This window comes from Akebia trifoliata, chromosome 5, assembly GCF_017979445.1.
Source record: "Akebia trifoliata isolate Shusen 1 chromosome 5, ASM1797944v1, whole genome shotgun sequence".
Taxonomy (NCBI): Eukaryota; Viridiplantae; Streptophyta; class Magnoliopsida; order Ranunculales; family Lardizabalaceae; genus Akebia; species Akebia trifoliata.
The window spans coordinates 26346201-26361947 of NC_141379.1; the positions used below are offsets into that span (position 1 = coordinate 26346201).

At 33.8% G+C, this 15747-nt stretch overlaps 1 protein-coding gene across 1 annotated transcript; it reads right to left on the reverse strand.

Annotated features, from left to right (window-relative positions):
- Positions 1-244: 244 nt before the first annotated feature.
- On the reverse strand, positions 245-11375 carry LOC147401831 (nucleic acid binding/RNA binding protein). The gene is made up of 8 exons (XM_086443246.1): positions 11140-11375; positions 9034-9102; positions 8121-8240; positions 4918-5000; positions 4736-4811; positions 2370-2555; positions 1737-1865; positions 245-659 (listed from the first exon to the last, which is right to left on the reverse strand). Exons 1-8 carry the CDS (start codon positions 11212-11214, stop codon positions 498-500), a joined length of 900 nt encoding a protein of 299 aa, XP_086299372.1. The 5' UTR covers positions 11215-11375; the 3' UTR covers positions 245-497.
- Positions 11376-15747: the final 4372 nt, after the last annotated feature.

Below are 15747 nucleotides of genomic sequence, written 5' to 3' on the forward strand. Positions count from 1 at the left end.
AATTCATAACAATAGCAAGATAAAAATACAATGAAACTCTGAGCATACAAGAAGTAAAAAATATGGTAGGGCTTATAATCGTCGGGAGTGAACAAAATTTATTTATATTTTAAAATTTTCTAAATTTTTATAACAAATGGTGATCAAATAAGTAAAACAAAAAATGAAGCAGACAACACTTGGTACTACAAACAAATCAACAGTGTATAACAAAGACAAGCCAGAGAAGAATCAAAGCAAACACTGATGCATAAACAATTTCTCCTATTGTAAAAATATCAATTCTTCGGTGGTGGTGGTTTGAACTCCATCTTCAAAAATTACATAAGCCATTGCCATGCAAGACCATAACTATATGTTAAAACTAACCACTGGGCTTCCATCTAATCCAGTTTACTCTGCAAACAGAGTGAGATGATTGATGGATGATACACAGAGAGAGAGAGAGAGAGAGAGAGAGAGAGCAATGGTGAAAAAAAGAAGTCAACAAAAACAAACTATTCTTCTGATTCGCCGGCTCCTCCCTTGAGATGTAAGTGCTTCTCCCTCTTTTGGAAATCTGTCAGACCCTTTCCGCTACCAGTCACACCAACCTTACCCTTTGGATCATCTGGAGACTTGAAGATGCTCTCGCGCTTGCGTCCCGAAAAGAAACCAATCTACAAATGTAGTATAGGAAAGATCAAACATAAATTACAAGCTGGCAAATAAACTTGAAATGTTATAATTACCGTATTGCTTAATGCATGGTCAATCCTCAAACATTAGTCACACCAATGACGCAATAAGTTCCTCACTCTTTTCTTTTTTTTCTTATTCTTCCACTTTTTCTTTTTTTAATTGTTAAGTGCATCCCTCATTGTAAGATAATCTTGAGCTTGTATGATTCAGATCAATCGAAATATGTTAATCAATCCACTGGACAATCCTGATCTCAAGACTAAGACTTGAAACTATGGTGGAATACAAAGCAGTTATACAAACACAAATCCATGTGTATGTAAGGCCAAGAATAAAAATTACAGAACAGGCATATGGTATTATACCCTAAAGAGGATGACACACAGAGATCAGAAAAATGACTAACAGATTAATTCTGTAAACTTGGTAAACTATTATTTCATCAAGGGAAATGCTGAAGTAACATTGAAATTGACATCGTTTCAGACATTGCTGACGGGGATGTGTCTATAGAACCATAGATGTTTTTTCATCGAGATACGAGCGAGAAGCATCTATGGTTCTGTGCACACCAATGTCCCAAACGATGTCAATTTCAATGTTACTCCAGCAACTCTTTAATTAAAAAGGCCATAAGACAATCGACTTTACCAAAAATTCCAACATCTAGAACCCTAGCTTTTCCCATAATTTGAATACTTTGTGGTGGCCATCAAATCCTAGGGCTCATATTAGTCTGACAAGACTCAGCTGAAATGCAAGATCTACACAACACATTTTCTACACAAAGCAGAATCACTTGCACAATCAGTATGCATTGAAAACATTCCCTAAGATATTCACAGATAAGGATATGAAGAATACTAATTTCTATAGTAGAAACCATATATGATCTGCATACCTTTTAAGGGAAACTAGACATGCATATAGAAACAAATGAGACCATCTCTAAGTGTACACTATGTACATACATGTTCAATGTGTATGTGCATGCATGGATTGGTTATGGAGGTCAGCTAGTACTCATGCAAATATAGTTTGTGAACATTAATTACCTTCTTGGCTCGGCCTTTGGTTGTCTGGAATTGCTGCCAAGCATTTTGCCGCTTATTTTGTGTGACTTCAAGTTGCTCAAACCGGATCTTCGACTTGAAAGCATGTATCTTCTTACGCTTAGCAATTTTCTGTAAACATAATGGGTTGGCAAGCATACCAGCTTAGTTTGCTCAATTCACAAAATAAAGAAAATAAAATAAAATAAAACTAAGTCAATTATAGTGATAATACAGTGATACACAAATAGACCTACCAAAATCATATACTAAGCTAACTATTAAGTATTCCTAAGTTGATAAACACCAAAAAAAGAACAAAGGAATGAAAAGCCCCGTGCCCATCATTTTCAAAGAAGATGGAGACATCCAACTGAAGATCTTAGGAACCAATTGTATGTTCATTCTGATATATATTTAAAAGGGCCAGGTTCTGTTGACTCAAGAAATGAAGCAAGATCTTAAAACGGTGTAAACACAAAATCCAACGATTGAGATTTTGTGTTGTCTCAACACACATACCAACAATACTTATCTCGAGGATAATATGGTCAAGATCTTGTGTCATTTCAAGAGTCAACAGAACCTAACCCATATATATATATATAAAAGAGGTCACTTCATATTCATACTCACCACATCTTCAGGGTCATCAGCTTCTATGCGAAGTTTTTCAGGTAAACTTCGTGATTGGAAGTCCACGACAGCTGCTTGTGCAATCTTCCGTTTGATAGCCTGCTTTGTAGCTTCAGCTTCCTTCTCTGCTTCGAGCAAAGCATTGACAGCCTCTTCTTGGATCGGCCTTACGTTGCCAGGATCAACCTGAAAATGAGCAATTGTCAAGCTTATAATGTCCTTTGTGACATTTTAAAAAGAACGAAAACTCCAGTGTCTTTATCACTTCAACAAAGCAGACACCACAGCACTAAAAGGGAGAACATGTGCAGAAAGTGTAAGTCTCAATACAAACCTAATGGAACTGAAGTGAAACTCCGGAAAAAAATGGAGGAAAAACGGAAAAGGTCCCTCTAGGATTTCCAATCTCCAAAACTCACTAAACGACAGCATAAAAATTGCATTCATCCCTCATCATCAGGCTTATCCCAAAAATTTGGGGTCAGCCGAACATACCTGGTTCCACCATTCAATTTTACCTAAAGCCATGTCTTCTGGTAAGTGTATTCAAATCTGCTCTCGCTACCTCAATCAACACCTTTTTTTGGGTCTTCCCATCAAATCTTTTAGAACCTTCAACTTGCACATTCCTTCTAAATGAACTATTATCGATCTTTGTTACACATGACCAAACCATCTCAATCAACTTTCCTCTAGTTACCTACTGGAGTTATTCCTACATTTTCACAAATGTGTTCATTTTTAATTTAATATTTCTTCGTCTTTTCACTCATCCATCTCACCATCCTCCTAACTACCATGTCTTTTTTTCTTCTTGATAAGTATAAGATTTTATTAAATAAGAGATGAGGGGTCAGGCCTAAGCAAGAAGCAAAAAAAATGAAGACGTAGGAGAAGAAAAAACATAAGAAAAACTAAAAACAAGCCAATCCCCAACAGAACTACTCCTGACAAAGCTCATCCCCCACTTAAAAACAAAATCTTCAAAGAAAACCCTATCAAAGTCTCTGCTCTGTCTGCTTCACCAGAATAATAAGCCAAAATCTCCCACGTGACCTCGTGAAGAGTTTTTTCATCTCCCTGGAAAACCCTTTTGTTCCTCTTTTTCCAGATCCCCCAACATATTGCAAAGGGGAGGACGACACCCCACAAGAACCCTATTGGAGAACATGTTGACAGTCCAAGCAAGGAAAAAAGAGAAATTGATGAAGGAGAACACCCAATCCACATGAAAGAGATGCAGAAAATAAGACCAAATGCAAGAAGTAAAAGGATAATAAAGCAAAATGTTATTCCCACTTTCACCACGTCCTTGGCAAAAGAAGCAGTAAGTTGACACAGATTAACTACTATGGTTAATCTGAACATTTTGTTTTTTGATTGCCCTACATTCAGCTCCATAAAGCACACCTGGCCTTATTCTCATTGTGTAATGTTTTAATTTGGCATCATTTATACCAAAAAAAAATTGTAAGGAAACAAAACATAAACAACCCATCATTAATGGAATAAAATGTAAATAGTAATAAATTTAGTTGTGGAGTACCAAATAACAGATGTTAATTTTAACTCAAATTTAGAAAAGAGATTAAAACGAATGAATTAGAACAAAATTAAAACTGCCCTGTGCCATCCTCCTCAGAAGGGAGAGAAATCAAGCTTGTCAAATCAATGAGTATAACAGTGAGTTGAAGCCTTTGCATAATATGCCCTCTCTCACCCATGTGCTCTGAATTAGGTTGATTTTTCATTTTACCAAGAAATATTTTATGTACATATTGCGTCTCCAAGGTCTTCACTGCCACCAACCAAGCAATCTCCTGTCTCTTTTTCAATGGAAATTCCAATTTTTTCGTAATTCCAAGCCTTATAATATTTCTCTATTAAAACCATTTATGCCTAACAAATTGAAGTGTGGACAAATATCTCAAAAGATTGTGTTTGGCGTTGTAGTTCACCAGTTTCAAAATATTGAAAGGATCCATCTTCTTCTATTGTTATATCGTGATGTATCTATAAGAAATCATTTCGCCAAATAAGATCAGCATCCGTTTTTTTTTTTAATGGAAGAACTCTTCTTTTGACACTTTCTCTATTCCTTTATGTAGTTTCTCTTCCATAAAAATTGTAAAAATAATATCTTACAATTCATTATGATAAATCCTAAGATTTTATGACCCAATTCAAATTTGAACCATTCTTTCATGAATGTTGATTCAATTTTGAATCATTCCTCCTACATATTGCCACCACAAGCAAAATTCAATAATTCCATGGTATGATAATGAAATTTCCAATCAAATGGCATTAAGTTGACAAATGGCTTGAACTTCTACGATTCAAGAGTACAGGCAAAAATATCATACCTCTTCCTTGTTTCCCCATCCATCATATGCAACATAGTACCCATTTGGAGTAAGCGCCTCAATTGTGGCATCATACCTGAACATTCAACTAATCAAACACATACAAGGAAAAAAAGGTAAAACAATGGAAGCAAACATGATAAAGTAGCTAACAAATTGCATTTTCTTTATTTTATACATACCACTCCCCATCATCACTCCAAACAGCTTGAACTCTTGTGCCAACAGGAAACTTTTGAAATGATTCATCCATGTTGCTTGATGCCTAAACAAGAACCAGTAGTAAGTCCTAGCAAGAATGATTTAAAATAATGGTCAGATGAATGAAATAAAGACCTACATAAACGAAGTGCCTGGGCCCATCTAGCTCTTTTGATACGTCATGCTATTATTTGGTCACTTTATTTTTTTATAAGTTAAAATTTCATTAGAAAAGGGACAAGAAATCCCAAAATACAAAGCTTATCAAAAAGAGGGTAAAACAACAAAAACACGAAAGCTATCACTAATCTCCCAAGTTACAAACGAGATCCCATCGAACCACAAAATCTTCAAAGAAAATGCCCTTAAACTCTTGTGAAACCTTTCCCCAATGGAAAAGTAACCCCAACACATTAAACTTGAGCTCTTCAAAAGGTGACTCCTTTCCTTAAAAAATATCCTTATTCCTTTTCTTCCATAGACCCCAACAAACGGCAATAGACTCCACAAAATTCGCTTTGAACTACGAAAAGAAAACCCCCAAAACAGCCACAACAAGTCCAAAAGATCCTGAATCATGCGTGGTAAACAACCTTCCACATCAAAAAGGCTAAGGTAATGGGCCCACAATAGATTTGCTATTTCTCAATGCATGAAAATGTGGTCAACCGTTTCAAAGTTTCTCATACACAAAACACAACAATTTGGCATTTGAAAACCTCTTTTAATGAGTTGATCCATAGTAATTAACCTACGCAAAGATTGAAAATTTGAAGGGAAGCTTTGAACCCCAAATCGTGGAAGAGAGGAAAAGGGAAGTCAGATTTGGCATTTCAACAATATACATTAAGCGTACGGTAAAGCCCCCTTCTCTTGTACCATCCCATAACCTATGATCATTTTGCTCACAAAATGTAGTACCCGCATCAACTATCTCCAAGAGGTGCTCCACACTACTCAATTCTCAATCATTGAAGTCCCTCCTAAAAGCAAAGTCTCACGCTCTCTCCAAACCGTCTCCTACCAAAAATGAGTTGATAGTCATCCCCTTTTGCTTGACACCACAAAAACATATGGAAAATTTTCTTTCAAAGGCATGTCTCCACAACACCTATCTTCCCAAAATCGAACTCTATTACCCTTCCCCACCTCAAACCTCACCTTCTTGTGGAAAAGAAAATAAACAACATAAGATGCTCTTCCAAACCCTACACCCATATGCCCATTTAGCCTTTTATTTCCTATCCCAACTCCTTCAACCCAAATTTGTCAACCACTACCTCCCTTCACAAGCTACCTTCCTCTTCACCAAATCTCCATAACCACTTTGATAAAAGAGTAGAGTTCATTGCCGCAAAATTTCTAAGTCCCAAACCCCCTCTATCTTTTGGTAAACAAATCTTTCTCCAACTCACCATGTGGTACTTTCTTTTTTCCTCCTTATCATGCCAAAAGAAATCCCTACAAATCTTATTCATTTTGACTTTCACACTTTGGCCACTTTATCATTCTTAACAATCAATATTCTTGAAAATAACTACTGGTATGATGCGTGAAATGGGTTGTTTAGGTATTCGAGTCTTCAAAATAAAAGGAAATTGAAACTTACACAACGGCATTATTTCAACTTCTTTTTTTTTGTTTCTTTTTTTGAAAAATGAATGTCCTTTATTTCTATTATTCAAGCTCAAATTTCAAATTTTAATTCAAATCCCAAATATGATTTCAAATTCCATTTTGAACCACGCTATTTCACACTTAATATAATTATACACAAATCCCACCACCATTAGATAACACTGGCATGGTTTCCTGACACTAGAAAGAAATGCAGCACAGCAGAAACAAGCAATAGAAGTGGATGAAATATGGACATAAATGACTAGTGTATCCGAGCTAAAATATTTTTGAAAATTGTAACTACCCATTACTCAAGGTGATATGTTAGAGCGACCATATGACAATCAAGAGAAGGAATAAAAATGGGAGATGAAAACCAAACCTCAAAGGACCCAATAGCCAGCACAAGTACACTCAAAAAGTTCTATAAAGCAGGCCCCCTTTTGGCAAACAGCAGATGAAAACAAAAGCAAACTGTGACAAAATAGTGGTGCCTTTTTGTTTTTTTTTCGGGAAAAGTTTTTACGGTTTTCAAGGGGGTTTTCTTTGAGGATTTCATTGTAAGATGAGATAAAGTCTGTAAATTGGTTGGTTTGTAGCCGGTCTTGGCCGAGGCTCTTGAGTCCCTCCTTGTCTCTCTCGGTTGGTCATCTTGACTCCCATGTATTTTCTTTGTTGCTTCAATAAATTCTCTTTGCTTACAAAAAAAAATACAATTTTTGCAACATTGGTGTTATTTCATCGGACAATAAATTATGGTACCCTAGCATCCATTATTGAACAACGTATTAGCATGTACATTTTTTATCTTGGTGAATACTCTTTATCATACTTTCAAAAACTTTCACGTAACCCCAACTCAGCTTTAGTGAATATGATGCAGGATGGTGAGGGAAGAAGAGGAAAATAAGGGGTTTAGGAAAATTCGCTTAGGGATTGGGTTAAGATTTGGGCTAGGATAAGCTAAACCCAAAAGTAAAATATATATTTTTTTGCAATTACACGGGATAGAAGAAAAGGGTTAAAAGGTTGAGGTTTATAAGGTAATGATTAAAGGTTTAAAGAATGAAGAAAGGATTAAGAGTTGAGATTTTTAAGTTTCAAGAATCAAGAAAGGGGTTTCAAGAATCAAAATTCAAGAAGATAGAGGGTCTTGATGGTTTCTTGAAAGGATTAGAGCCCAAAAAATAACTAATTTTCGTAACTTTCTCTCTTAATTTTTCAACCCTAACAAACTTAAATATAAGACAAAGTAAGGTTACTAAACTGTCCCTAAATATTATACTAAGATCATGGGCCAATAAAACATGAGAATAAGCCCAAAAAACATAAAATTAAAGTCCTAAAAAAAAAAAATTAATAAATAATCTAAAATAATCATGAATGATAAAACAATCAATCTACATCCAAATAAGTGAAAACCTAAATAATTACAAATTTTCCATCGGAACTCTTCACGGTTGACTTGATTTGCGTTCCGCATTAGAACATATGAAGCAAATTCCTCAATCCTCACCCTCACACACAAAACAGGATGAAGAGAAGTTTAATAAAAAAGATTCACCTTTGTATACGGAGAGGAGGTCCCATCAGACTGGTGTTGACTAGACGAGACACCGACATTCAATCCAGAAACCTCACTTTGCTTTGCAGTCTCCAAAAGTTCCTCCGTCAACACAATCACCTGCATTTCCACATATTTAACCAAGAAAAGAAAAATCAAATTTGAATCAATACAATCACTTATTAAAAAAAAGGCCCAAACATTGATTTGAATTTCAAACTTAGAATCTCAGCATGAACATCTGAAATCAGGTGAGAGGCATGCCTACAGGCCATCACGACACATAGCACCTGCACAGGAACCAAGATACGAGTGATGGGCATCTCGACAAAGTCGTGCTTTTTATATTTAATTCTCCATAGATCTCCCATTTCCAGAGTGTATTTATGAGCAATCCTTTAATATGAACACCATTCTCACCTTTTCGAGATAAAAACAAAAAACAAAACATCCACGAGAATTCCTCAGCCATTACGCAGCCAAAACCATGCTGCCCTGGTAAAACATAATGATTCCTTGAAAAGAGAGGAAATAAAAGAAAGAGGAAAAAAAATATCCCATGTTCAAAAACGGGTTTTCAAACAATTTTCTTCCTTTTCTTTTCTTGCTGATAAGTAAAATCCTTTTCTTTTCTTTTACTTTATTTTCTCTTTTTTGTTTTGTTTTAGATAGGCAAGGTGAAGGCAGATTTTGAAACCAGGTCCGGTATTACATCTCATAGACTTGATCAACTTACCAAGCAACCTTCAGCTTTTCAAATAATTTTAGTATGTAATGTACTATGTAAGATCAACTCAGAATTCTAGAGATATCCAACCTATCAAGAAAATTCTAGAGATGTCCAATGGTAGAAATGAATGAAAAAATGAAAATTAAAGAGAAAATAAAGAAGACTAAATTTGGATATGGTCACCTCTTCAAGTTCTTTTTCCATGTCTGCATATTCAGAGTTTCCAGGGTCATCCACCAATAGCTTGCGAACCTGTTTCACAGGGAGTAGCAAGGAAAAAAAATTCAAACAGAGATACTAAAGATGTTTAAATGAAAAAACATTAGGAAATAAATGCATAACAATGAAAGCAATAAGTAACTACTGTACTATAATGAGTATGATTATGCATGTTGCCTATGCCCACATTGTAAATGCTCATCCTCCTTCACACCAGACCACACGGCCCCAAATTGCATCCATTTTAGATTGTCAAGGTCAAGGTTTCAGAAAATCCAATTGATTATCATTTATTCTCATGTACAGGAATCCCAGTGTCACCCTAATCTTTCAAACCGGCCTCCCTAGCAATGCCAAATACCTGATACGGCCTGTTAGCAAATCCTTAGTCCTTGGTACCATCAAGGCATGCTAACCTCCAGGATCATTCCACAATCCTTTTTGAGCTACCTGAACTAGATTATTGAACCTGAGAACTCAATAATACATCTAATGACATACAAAATCAATGTAACTGACACTTATTGAACTCATTATAATTAAATGTGTTACCTAATGGCAAGTGTAGATTTGTAAATTATTTTTATAGTTATAAATTTTATAATTAGAGGATAAAACCAAAATAAGGAGGAGATTGAGCAAACCTGCCCATTGTTAGCAATCTCCAATTTAATTCGCGATTTTTTTTAAAAGATAATATTATTCTTCCGGATTATTGAATTATTCTGGAATAAGTCGCGTAATTTAAGTATAAAAAAAAAAAAAAAGAATAAGAATGTTTTTGCCAAATTTTATAAAATTCAGTTGAAAAAGACGCTATTGTAAAGGGTAAACTTGTAAGTTGCAATGTGCAACACAAGTCCAACTTTGAAGCGACCACGCTTCAAAATTTTGGAGGAACCCACCCTTTTGGGTGACACGTGTCTCTTTTATCTTTTCAAAATCAATTGGACTATCATTGACCAAGTGGAAATGGAGGTTAAAGAGACATTTCAGAATCCAATAAATCCATTTGTGTTTGAAGCTCATACAACCCTAACAAGCATCTCAAAAAATTCCAATTGACATGATCATAAGCTTTCAACAACTCAACTTACAAACATCCCATACCCCTGCCCCCCAAAAAAATCAAATTCTCGAGTCCACGTATTCATTGCAATCAACAAACTATCTAGGATTTGGTGACCCTTTATAAAAAAACACCTTGATGAGGATCAATCACGGTGGGAATAACAAGTTTTTGGATTCTTGATGGATTCACAGGTAGACCCCCAACACAATCGGGTTAAACCATTAACTCACCAATGAAGAAACATGACTTCAATTATGCACCAATGCACCAACATAGCAAGCATATGAGACCCACAATGAGAAGGATGGCGTAGTGAAAGAAACTCTGCGAGGTGTCATCATTAAAAAGAGATTCCAAGACGAGACAAGAAACCAAGGTTTAAAACTAAGGTAGGGTTGGAGAATAATTCCAACCAAGAAGGAGAAAATTATTTTCTCGGATAAAAAAAATTTCCGCAAAAATGTGCAAAAAAAACCTGGAAATCTCATTTTCACAACGATTTCCCCCTCAATTATACAAATCCTATATAAAAAATAATATCAGGCTCTGTTTTTCAACAGAACTCAACACAACCTAATTATACTGCATTTCGGTTTCTCGGACGTCCTCAAACTAATCCTCTGCTCTGAATTTTGTTATTCATCTTCACAAAACATCCTTACTCAAGGGGAAAAAAAAGTCAAGAAATCTCAGTGTATGTTAGGGTTTTCGTTTTGTACCTTAAAAGAAATAAATTTAATAAAAAAAAAATAAAAGATATTTTGGGGGGGAGAGAATTAGAGAACGACGAATAACCTAAGGAATCTCAAACTTAAATCAGAAACAATGATAAACCCTAGCTTAGCTCATAACACACAAATTCAAAAAGCAAAAAATTAAGAGAAACACCAAATCTGAATAAAATTAAACACAAATAAGTATTTAAAAAAAAAAATATATATATATATATATATAAAAAAAAATATATATATATATATATATATAGGAATTAAGGATACCTGTTGGAGCTGCTCTTTATAAGTGGAGAGATTCGAAGCGAGTTCTTCGATGCCAAGCTCTTCGCCCCCTTGCATCTCTCACTCTTATCTTTTTTTCTTTTTTTTCTGGTTTGAGAGAATTCTTAGGTTTTCGAATAGATAACAGAAGAGGAAACAACAAAGGAGATACAGACTCAGATAGAAGAAAAGAAACCCTTTTTGATCTCGGACTCGGAGAGAGAGGAGAGAGAATTGTTTCTTGTGTTGGTTGGCTTGGAGTCCATAAGAATGATATTGGCAAAACTTGAATTGTCGGAAAAGCCGCTAATCTTCACTAAATTGACGATTAGCACCCTTCTGGACTCGGTCCCCGTTGAGTGAGTCACATTACCTCGACTCGCACCCTAGGAGAGAGTGATACGGTAGACTAACAAGAAGTCAACAGGCAAGTCGTATCAGTCATCCTCGAAAATACACCCAGTTGACCCGTTTGAGTCAAATCGTTTAACTTGATTTAAATTTATTTATTTATTTATTATTTTTATATTTTTGTTAAATAATTATATTTTTCTTATTATTAAATAAATGGGCAGATACTATGTCACAAATTCATATCTATATAGATATAGATAATTGTTTTGTTTGCATTTTATGATAGAAAAATGTCCCTTTCATGTGCATTATATTTTTTTATTTTTTCTCTTCGCTCCCTCTAATTTCATTATATTTCTTCTTTAATCTATTTTATTATTTTTCAGTTTTACTTTTTTAACCTAAAAATATGTTAATGATATCCCTCCAATTTTTTTTAGAGGGACAATGACTGAGATAGACTATTTATTGAGAATATGTACTAATAGTCCTCTAATAAATAAAATTTCATTTAATAAAATATTAATCTATTAAGAAATTTTGAAGATTTTTTTAAAGAAAATACCTGAAATACCCTTTTAACAATTTTACAAAATAGTTTGATCTAAAAATATACCGAGTCAAATAAAAAAACATGATCAATTTATTTGGTTATTAACATGTATGTGAAAAGAAAAAGAAAATTATTTATTAAAAATTATTCATCAGTTCAATATAATTTTATTTGACTTAACTTGCTAATTTTTAAGTCGAATCACTTCGACAAACATTCAATTTGAGTGTTAAAATTATGTTTAAATTATTTATATATTTCAATAAATCTAATATACGTAGACCAAATCAATTTAGTGATACTCATCTTCTTTATCATCATCATCATCATCATCCATGTAAGTTAAAGATTACTAGTGTTGAAAAGAGAAAACAAGGATTTATTCTTTTTCTTTTGTTGTTTAGATATTTTTTTCATTAGTCTATAAAAGATTATCAAAATCAAGGGGTTGTTATTAATTTTAAAACATAGAAATACCTCAAATATTCTCAAATAAACATGTTTTCCTAAATCACAAAGTCATTGAAAGAGTAATTACGGCATTTTTACTTCAAAAATACTTTTAAACCAATATGTGATAAAAACGAATACTAAAAAGTCTATTTTTTAAAAACATAGGCCTTTTTAGTCATTGTCCCATTTTTCACTCTTAACTCTCAAAGAGGATTTCCGTGCCATAGGTATAGGTGAAGTCTAGTTTTATACAAATAACATATATTTAAATTATTTTATAAGAACAAAATTTTTGTTGTCTCGGATCTTGAACTTCGAATGACTCAGTTTGACGAATTGCTCATATCAACTATCTTGATTGATTGGCTGGCTCCAAGTTCTGATTATTTTACGCACTCAATCAATAAAGATTAGAAAATATAATAAAAATAGAGATAAAGAACTTACTTAAGGCAAATCAGAGTATTGACCTCTTGATTATTACTGGAAAAAAAATTCTATAAATAATTTGACAGATATTCTATTGCCATGACAATTTTTGTTAATGCCACCCCAAATCTTATGTAAATCACCAAAGAATTAGCACACGTCTTGGGGTGGTGGTAGCAAAGGTTGGTGTGGTAATAGGAGCTCTCTAATTTGACTAAGTTCGAAATCAATTTAAGTACAAAGAATCCTAACACTTGTTACTCATAACTTCTTGTAAAATACTGAAAAAACTACCTACCTACACATAAAACTCCCCTATTTTCATGATTTACCCACCACTCTTAACATCATGAACGATTGGTACGTATCAATCTACCACTCTTGAAAATAATTTTGTCCCCAATGTTAAAATTTAAAACATTGTCGTAGAATCTTCAAATGTTTCATTGATCATAGTTAGCTCTTCAAAACATCACGTGCTATGTACCTAATTCGTAAATATCACAAAAATATATATTTTTAAATGAAGAAAAATAAAGTTCTGATTCAATGTAGATTGGACCTCTTAGACCTATGCTAGATAATCAATTTCCCAAATCCAACAATTATTTTAATAATACTTATCTCAATATTTTCATTAAGCTCAAAAGTAATTTAAATATAAATAGTTCTAATAAAAGTTACTCGTAACTTCTCTTAAAATATTGAAAAATTACCCACACACAAGACTCCCCCATTATCACGATTTACCCAAGCATCACTATTCATCTTCTCGTACATTTAATGCATTCTAATCTATGATACTCCCATCACATACGGTAGGTATGTATCAGATGACTCACCTAAGTCATCTCGATTCTGAACGAGTTTTCTAACCATGATAGGATAAACTCCAAAAAGTTGCAAGCATGCAAAACTTCGCGACTCAATGTTTTACAATATCTTTAGATTGGTCAAACTTAGTAATATTTCTAAAACGAAAATGTCAAAGAATACAAAATTATACATAAATTTCTTATCCACCAAAGGAAAATCAAACATCTGCAAAAAAATGGAAACAACTTGTAAGGGGAGGGGACAGCCAAACACTTCTCTTCTTTCATGTCTTTTTACTAAAGTTTATGATGCTTTTAATAAGAGAGTTTGTTTATCATTTTAGAATGTTTATGGTTACATACTTATACTTACATTTAAAAAAAGGGGAATCTTAAAATCTCACAGATTAGTTCAATTTTCTAGGGATACATTTTTCTTTGGGAATCCCAAGCTTTTCAACCGTCCGTTCTATGGAGAGTCTCACAATGTTTTTCTTTTTTAAATGAGAAAACAATTCAAGCACTATTGATACTTAAAAAGAAAAAAAAAATCTAGCAGTAGAGGAGAAAAGTTAGATATACCACTTCCTTGTCGACCCACCCATAGGTGCAGTAACATTGAAATTGACATCATTTCGGACATTGCTGACCTGGATGTGTCTATAGAACCATAGATGCTTTTCATGGAGATATGACTGAAAAGCATCTATGGTTCTGTGTACACCAATGTCCCAAACCATGTCTATTTCAATGTTATTCCAGCACGGCTCGTATTGTTTTTTATTCAACTACTCCTAAAGTGCACATGCGCATGCGTTGTGAAATAGGATACCTTAGTGATTCCATTATAAATTATATTTTGATTGAATTGAGGTTTTGCAGCTGCAGCGGATTTACATATAGCGTAATTTTACTATAAAAAAATACTTATGGGGTATATTTATATAATGGTGTCGTATTGTCATTAATCTATTATAATGACAATATTATATAGTTATTATAATACACCAAGTGAGGGTTTAAACCTCATTCCCACACTTTGAATCGTAGTGTAGATTTCTTTTTCTTTTTCTTTTTCCCCTTTTTTTTAAAGATTATCTAAGTTAAAAACCAACTACAACCTCATGACAGACTCCTCTCTTATCCTGACTTAGTATATTACAAAGATCATTAGGCAGGTTTCCGCTATCAATAGCTGTACTACCAATGGATAATGGATAAATACAAAGAAGCTAGCTCATCGGCTATCTTATTAGCCTCCCTATACACATGGATTACTCTAACCTCCTCCAAGAAGCCTATGAGTCTATTGATGCTTTAGATTTGCTGATCCACTTCGCATGGCCTGTAATTCGTGAAAAAAGACTAACTAATAGGAGATGGTAACAACAGGATCCCTTTCACAATAATGTGCATGAAGGATTGTTCCCACATCCTAAGTTCAAACCCCCTTTGAACACATACTTCTTATGCTAATCATTAACCATATTACTTGTCATAACCAAGCATTTACCTATAAAAAAATAAAATAAAAAGTTCCAAACTCTTATATAATAAATAACTAAAATTTAAAATTAAACACAACTTAACCATGTATGAGAATTTTTGTTTAGTCATGTTGACCAGTTTAGTACTATCTAAATACTTTACATTACATATGTTCAATGTTTTATAATAATAATTATAGAAAATGAGGAAAGAGGAAGTAAATAGGATCATTTTTTAAGAATAAGTCGTGATCCAGTATGGGGTGTCCATATCCTACACATAAGAAGGGTGTCTACATGGCACGCTTGGATTGGTGAAAAATTAAATTGGGCTGCGTGCACAGCTTGGGTAGGAACCTGAGGTGTTTTAAACAACAACTAACAAGTGTCACATAGACACCGTTCTATTTTATAAGAATGGGACACCGTATTGGATCTCGAGTCTTTAAGGATACTATATAGTGAAATAACCAAAACAATGGGTAAAATAGAGGGTATAGTGAATTTGGTATATTTTAGT

Excerpts from the sequence above, each read along its gene's own strand:
- LOC147401831 (XM_086443246.1), bottom strand. The coding sequence starts at position 11,214 with ATGCAAGGGGGCGAAGAGCTTGGCATCGAAGAACTCGCTTCGAATCTC. Across the intron at positions 8,241-9,033 it reads TGGAAAAAGAACTTGAAGAG|GTGATTGTGTTGACGGAGGA; the intron begins GTGACCATATCC and ends GTGGAAATGCAG. Across the intron at positions 5,001-8,120 it reads CCTCCTCTCCGTATACAAAG|GCATCAAGCAACATGGATGA; the intron begins GTGAATCTTTTT and ends GTTCTTGTTTAG.